This window comes from Propithecus coquereli, unplaced genomic scaffold, assembly GCF_000956105.1.
Source record: "Propithecus coquereli isolate 6110/MARCELLA unplaced genomic scaffold, Pcoq_1.0 Scaffold12, whole genome shotgun sequence".
NCBI lineage: Eukaryota > Metazoa > Chordata > Mammalia > Primates > Indriidae > Propithecus > Propithecus coquereli.
The window spans coordinates 14113115-14119515 of record NW_012136080.1 but is presented as its reverse complement, the minus strand read 5'-3'; the positions used below and the strand labels follow the sequence as shown (position 1 = coordinate 14119515).

At 55.4% G+C, this 6401-nt stretch overlaps 1 protein-coding gene across 1 annotated transcript; it reads right to left on the bottom strand.

Moving 5' to 3' along the window:
- Positions 1-3840: 3840 nt before the first annotated feature.
- Positions 3841-5865, bottom strand: SOX14 (SRY (sex determining region Y)-box 14). The gene has a single exon (XM_012663958.1). It carries the CDS (start codon positions 5378-5380, stop codon positions 4658-4660), a length of 723 nt encoding a protein of 240 aa, XP_012519412.1. The 5' UTR covers positions 5381-5865; the 3' UTR covers positions 3841-4657.
- Positions 5866-6401: the final 536 nt, after the last annotated feature.

Below are 6401 nucleotides of genomic sequence, written 5' to 3'. Positions count from 1 at the left end.
ATTATTTTCTTAATTACTCTGCGACGGCCCAGAGCCAACGCTTCTGGTTCCAGGCCAATGCCCATCCCCGCTGCACCAGAAAAGAAACCAGCCCAAGTATCGCTCCCACCGCTGGGTCCGCGAGGGCATCGTAGGCCAGGGCAGGGCCAGAGGCCAGGAGAGCACGCCCCTCGGCGGAGGCGGGAAGCGTTGGCCCGGGCATCTCCTGCGCCCAAATCTAACCATTCTGCCTGTCTCTCTTCATCTCTCACACTCACACATGCACAATCCACTCAGTAAATGAAGAGATGAGAGTTCTTAACACGAATCTTGTGAATTACTTGATATTCAAATTCAAATTAGTTGAAATTCATTGTCCATTTGAACAATGGTGACAAGGCCTGAGCTGGGGAGGAGCTGATGGAAAGCAGAGTCCTCAAGGGCAGTCCTGGCACCACTGCTAGCCAAGTTTTGAGGGCCCTGGCAGTCTTAGGTCTCTCCAGTCAAGCTGCCTTGCTGTGAGATGCCTCCCTAGGAGGTGCGATGTAATGAAAGTCCCTTGGCCCTACCCTGACTGAAATATCACTCTGCTTTGGACCCTGGAGATTCTTGGAGGTTATCTAGCTCCAGTTGTAAAATGCAAGTGTTCAGGGGGTTTCAGATGTCAGTCACTCACACCTTAGTGTGATTTACTCAAGGTAGCTGACCTTCTCCACCTTTAAAGTTAGCGATTCTAAGGAAATTGATATTTAAATAGAAAAACTCGGAAACTGGAAGGGAATCAAAGGTTTTTGGGTCAGACCCAAAGCCAGAGAAGTGCATTAAATACTGCGGAAGCTCTCCAAGGAGGGCCAGGAGGGAAGGGGGCCAATGATACCGCATGTCTCAGAAGACGTGGCCAATGTACCCCTGAACCAGGTAGCCGCCAAGGTTTAAGAAAGAAAACCTAGCTAAAAACCCCAACAACTCTGCTCCTGCCACGCCAGCGCCGCCGACTGCCATCGCGAGCAGCTGCTGTTTAGGAGTCCGCTGTCCTGGGAAATGTCCAGCAAAGAAGCGGCTGGGGCGACAGCAACATGTAAATTTGGGTGAAATTTGTTTGTCCCCTGGAAGCAATGGCCCCCGCAGGCAGGAGGCCTGGGACTGCCCTGGCAACCCTGTCTTGAGGGAGGTCTAGGCTGCGAGCGGGAGAGTCTGGGGCTTCCCGGCTGCGGGACGCGCGCCTAGTAGAGGGGTCGGCGGAATCTCCTCCTGCGGGGTCCCGGGCGCCCGGCGCGCCACGGAGGTCGGTTCTCCAGACTCCAAGACCCTGTCGGGAGCAGCTCTTGGCTGCTCTGTGCTGCGCGTCGCGCGCTCGGGAGAAGCGGCTCTTCTCGACTCTGGGCGGGCGGGGCGCTCCTCTCCCTACAGGTTTGCTTTAATGATTTTCTTGAAAGAAAGAGACAGTTGTGAGCAAACAGGTTTGACAGGGACTGCTTCCCCCCACACCCCCCAGGGGATTCCTTTTTGTCTGCGCCTGACTTCAAAGTCAGTAATCGGCCCCTGTCAGCGGCGTGACGAGCAGGATTTCGGCTGTTTGTCAGGGCGAGTCCCGGCCGCGCACCTCGGCGGACGCTCTGCGGCCCGCGGGGCAGGGGAGGCAAAGCCGAGGCAGGGGCCTGCGGGGGCCGAGGCTGGGACCAGGTCTACGGAGGGCAGACGGCCAGGAAAGCCTGTCTGCGAAGTAAGGAAACCAGATGCAGAAGCAGCCGGAGCCATGTCTTCGGCTTTAGGTCCCAGGACCCGAAATGGGCCCCCAGCCCTCTGCGGGCTGGAAGGAGGTCTCAGTCACCTGGCCGCAGGCTCCCGGGCGCTTCTCCGTTACCACGCACCCTAGTTTCCTGGAGCTCCCCTCGGGGTCCCCAAGACCGGGCGCAACCTGGAACCCTGGTTGCAGTTTTCTGGCTTCTGCCGTCGCCCGAGGCCTTCGCCACTCGGACGCGCCTCGTTCCTTTTTCCAGCCTAACCCGGCTCCGGAGTTGGCTGGGAGCCCTAGTGGGGGCATGCGCCGCGGACTTCCCTCACGGTCTGGGGTGCTGTGTGCACCCCCGGAGCGCTCCTGCGCTGGACTGTGCGGGGAGACACCCAGACCCCTGTAAGCTTCGTCTTAGGAGATGTTAAGGGACGCTGAGCTATGAGGTAGATCAGAGTGGCTGACAGGACTGTCAGTTGGGGTTATATCAGACTGCGAAACCGCAGTGCCTCAGTCCCAGGCCTCTTGGGCTTCCAAGGGGGCGGGAGGAGGGGCCTTCACTTTGGGCCCAGGGCCCCCAGACCGGACGGCCACCAGAGGCAAGTCACTTCCTAATTGTCTCGATTTGTAAGAGGGTTTTGTAATGCTAAGTAAGCGTGGCGCAGCCCGCCCGGTCTCCCCCAGCCCGCCTTTGTTTACCTTCGCCTGATCGCTCATTTATTTATCTATCTATTATTTATAGGCGTCCCCTCCTATTCAGCGCCCGTGTATGTTAATTGTGTTATACCATTTAATTCTAACATCGGTCTCAAAAGAGCTCTTAATGAGAAAAGCATATACAACACGAATCACTTTGCTATTCAGCTCAGCCAGATGGACAACTGCTAACTTTTTTTTTTTTTAGTAATGAAAACCCCCCTTTGACAAAGGGGCTCGGATGAATAGGCTCCAAATAGCACCTCAAACACTTCTAATTGTTTTGAGGACAATATGCTAATCCGTGGGTTTCGGCTTTGGTGTCTGTTGACAATGTTTCCCGTGCACCTCGAGCCACCGACTCCTTTGGAAACGGCACAGGCAAGCGCACAAATCCAACGGCGGCCGAAAGCCGACAAGCCCCTAGGCTGCCCCACCCCCCACTCCCCACAATATGAAAGCCAGTGGGAAAAGCACGCGACTTACGGAAAAACACGCGTGAGGGCCGCTTTGGGGGTGAGACTCGGAGACGGGGGTGGGGTGGGGAGCACCCTTCGATTTTGAGAACAATTCCAAAGAGTTGTGTTGGCATCAGAGGGTCCTTTCTCCTCACGAAAAACAGTACTCTTTAAGCAAACACTCACCCAGAGGGGAAAGAAAAGGGCTCTTTTCCTTGTTTGTTAAACACCATGGGCTGTGAGTCATTTAATTTTTATGATTTTTTTTCAACTCCTTGCCTAAGCCATGACAATGCCGCCTTCCTTTTCCCTTTGCTCTCGCAGCGTCTTAGTAAAAAGTCTTCCACAGTCTGCAGCGGGGGACCTAGGACACATTTTTCTGCATTTCTTACAGTTTTATTTTTTAACTTAGGAACCAGTATTGAGCCCCAGATCCCCAGAGGAGCCGGCAGCAGCGTTTCGAAACACCTGAAAAGCCAAAAAAAAAGATTCCACCCGTGTTCCCCCATGCTTTGAACTTAAACACCCACCGCAAGACGCAGTGCTCCGTGCGCAACTGGTTCTCAGGAGATTCCACGCTTCTCCCCATTCCTTGGGAGTTTGATTTTAAAAAAGTAAACAGCACCCAGATCTCAGAGGTCTGGGGCGGCCTTTGTCTTAGTTCATTTGCTCCTTGAAGTGGTCTGACCCCTTTGTGAAGAAGGTGCAAAAAGAGTGATGTCCGGGGACAGATACCTTTGTCTAGCCTCTAAAAGCAAAAAGCAGGTCTTTGGGGTGGGATCCTGACAGATCCCAGACTCCAGCCCCTCTGCACCCCACTCGCAGACCACCAAGCTGGGCCAACGCAGGGCAGCCGCTAGCCCTCACTACTAGAGCTGCTCTATGCACTCATCCTCCCAGCAACCCAACTTCCCAGCCCCGAGGACCTGGCCTCCTGACTTCAGATTCTATGCACATCAAAGGTTACTTTTTTTGCAATGACAGATTGTCTTTATTCAAAATGTCTTTGTTCAACAAATGAACAGAGTAAGGAGGTAAAATCCTTCTAAGTACATTTCCAAGACATCGTCAAAACATTTATGACCATTTAGGATGTTTTTATTCTTTGAATTTTTTGTTTACTTTCTACTTCCTGACTTCGTAATCCGACATTCTGTCTAAAAGTAAACTTAGGTCTCTAGGAGCACTGCTTTACACAAAGTAAATAACCATGTGGGTCCTTTTTGTTTTCCTTTTAAAGAAGCAAACACTCTCATAGCATGGTTTTAAATAGAAATGTTTCCCTTTCTGTAGTTTAAAACTTTGAAATCTTTCCCCATACACACATGAAGAGCAAATGGCGCCTAGTTGTGTCTGATGGCAAAACACAGAGACACGGCTCTTTTTTTTCAGGGGTCAAAAGAAAATATATATGCATATTCTAGATATAATATCAGGATCTGGGAGTTCGGAGTCCAAAGCCTATCCAAGGAGAGTGAAGGGGACATAAATAAAGCAAAACTGCCTACTTTTTTGTCCAAAGGGGGTACAGTTGGAGATTTGTTTTGGGAGAGTCGGATAGGGGCAGCTGTGTAGCTGTCAAAACCTTTGCAAGTTTCTGGCACCTGTCTGCGCCTTGGGTCCGGGAGAACGCCTCTCCCTTCCCCCCGGGAAGAGAGAGGAAAAGTCTGGGATGGTGTAAGGGACAGCAGCAGGGCTGACCCAGAGGCGTCTGCATGCCAGGGCTAGGCGCAGAGGACAGGGTGCATACCCCACTTCCAGGCCACCCTTCAAGTCCAGGCCAGGCTGGGGGTTACATGGCGGTGGCGTGGGCTGACGAATAAGGGTCTATGCCAGTCTTGGTCATGCCTGGGAAGAGGATGTAGGCGACGGGGGGCTGCAGGGTGGAGGCAGACCAGGCAGTACAGTTACAGGGCACCACGTAGCCCGGGTTGGTGGGGGACGGGTGCGTGTGCGTGTGCTGGCTGGGGCAGCTGAGGCTGCCGAAGGCGCCGTTCTGGTAGCCCAGGGTGGACGCGTAGGGCAGCGCGCCGGTGGCCAAGGTGTGGGGCACTTCACCCATCTTCTGGATGGCGCTTGAGCTAAACTGCGCGGGGTCCAGCAGGGAGTAGGGCGCCGAGGCCGGCGGCAAGAAGGCCCGGGCTTTCTCGGGCGCGCTCAGGAGGCCGTCGGAGGCCCCCACGGGCAGGCCAGCCGCCTTGAGCGGGTCCGTGTCGCCCAGGTAGGGCAGGGGGAAGACATACCTGTCCTTCTTGAGCAGGTTCTTGGGCTTGCGCCGCGGCCGGTACTTGTAGTCAGGGTGCTCCTTCATGTGCTGGGCGCGTAGCCGCTTGGCTTCGTCGATGTATGGCCGCTTCTCCGCCTCGGACAAAAGCTTCCATTCTGCGCCTAGGCGTTTGCTGATCTCCGAGTTGTGCATCTTGGGATTTTCCTGGGCCATCTTGCGCCGCTGGCCCCGGGACCATACCATGAAGGCGTTCATGGGCCGCTTGATGTGGTCTGAAGGTTTGGACATGGTCCCGGCGGCTAGGTGGGCGGGGATGGGGAGTGCAGGGGTTCTGCAGGCGAGCCTGGGAGCGGTTGGCCGTCTGTCTGTCCTGAGCTGGGGCTCTGCGCTCCCCTCGCCTCGGAGCCGCTGAGGGGAAGCCAGAGAGAAGAGCTGACCCCTCAAAGTTCAGCTGATCATGCCAGTCCCAGCACCCAGGCAGCCCCTGGGGGGCTAGAAAGGGCAGGAAGGGCGGGGGAGGAGATCGGCGGGGGGCTTTGGGCAACAGAGGCAGGGGCCCAAGTATCGGCGTCTCGGGGATTAAGTAGCCAGGTAATTTTTCTGGCGAGGGAGAGAAGCTCCTCCTTTTCCCCCTCTCCACCTTCGCCTTCACTCTTTCCCTTCTCTCCTCTTGCGTCTCCGGCAGTGGCTCCCCCCTCCAGTGGCTTTCCCGGGGCTGCCTTGCCCAGCGCTGCACCTGGCTGAGAATGCGGGGAGGCTGGTGAACCAGAGCCAAAAGCGGCGAAGTTCAAAGGCGAGGTGGGCCGGGACAGCACGCACTCTGACATAAGCGCGGGGCGGCGACTCCCCAACCTGGGCGCCAATCAGCTGCGGAGAAGGCGAGGGGGCGCACCTGCCAACGCGCGGGTGGAGGAAACCGAGAGCGACTGGCGGGGGCGGGGAGAGGTGTGAGGGACAGAGAAGGCCGAGAGAGGGAGAGAACGCAGAGCTGCTAGCTCAGGACTGGGGACTTGGATCCCACATTGTCTCTGGCACTATCAACAAATAAAGCTCTTCGCGCCTCCTGTTTCCTTTCCAGGTGGTGAAAAGAGAATTAGGGCTTCGAATACAAAGGCCCAGGGAAGGGGCAGCAAAGGGAACCAGACGAGAGCTCCTGCTGATAAATAGGACAGCCTTGCCACGAAATACAAGGACAGCACTCTTCCCCCTTGTCAAAGATCCTTGGAAGAGAAAAAGAATATATCAGACTCAGGGTAAAAAGCCAAATAAACTTTTTGCGCCAGACCAGACCCTAGGTGGTCCTTTGGTG

Coding starts and splice junctions, on each gene's coding strand:
- SOX14 (XM_012663958.1), bottom strand. CDS start 5,380: ATGTCCAAACCTTCAGACCACATCAAGCGGCCCATGAACGCCTTCATG.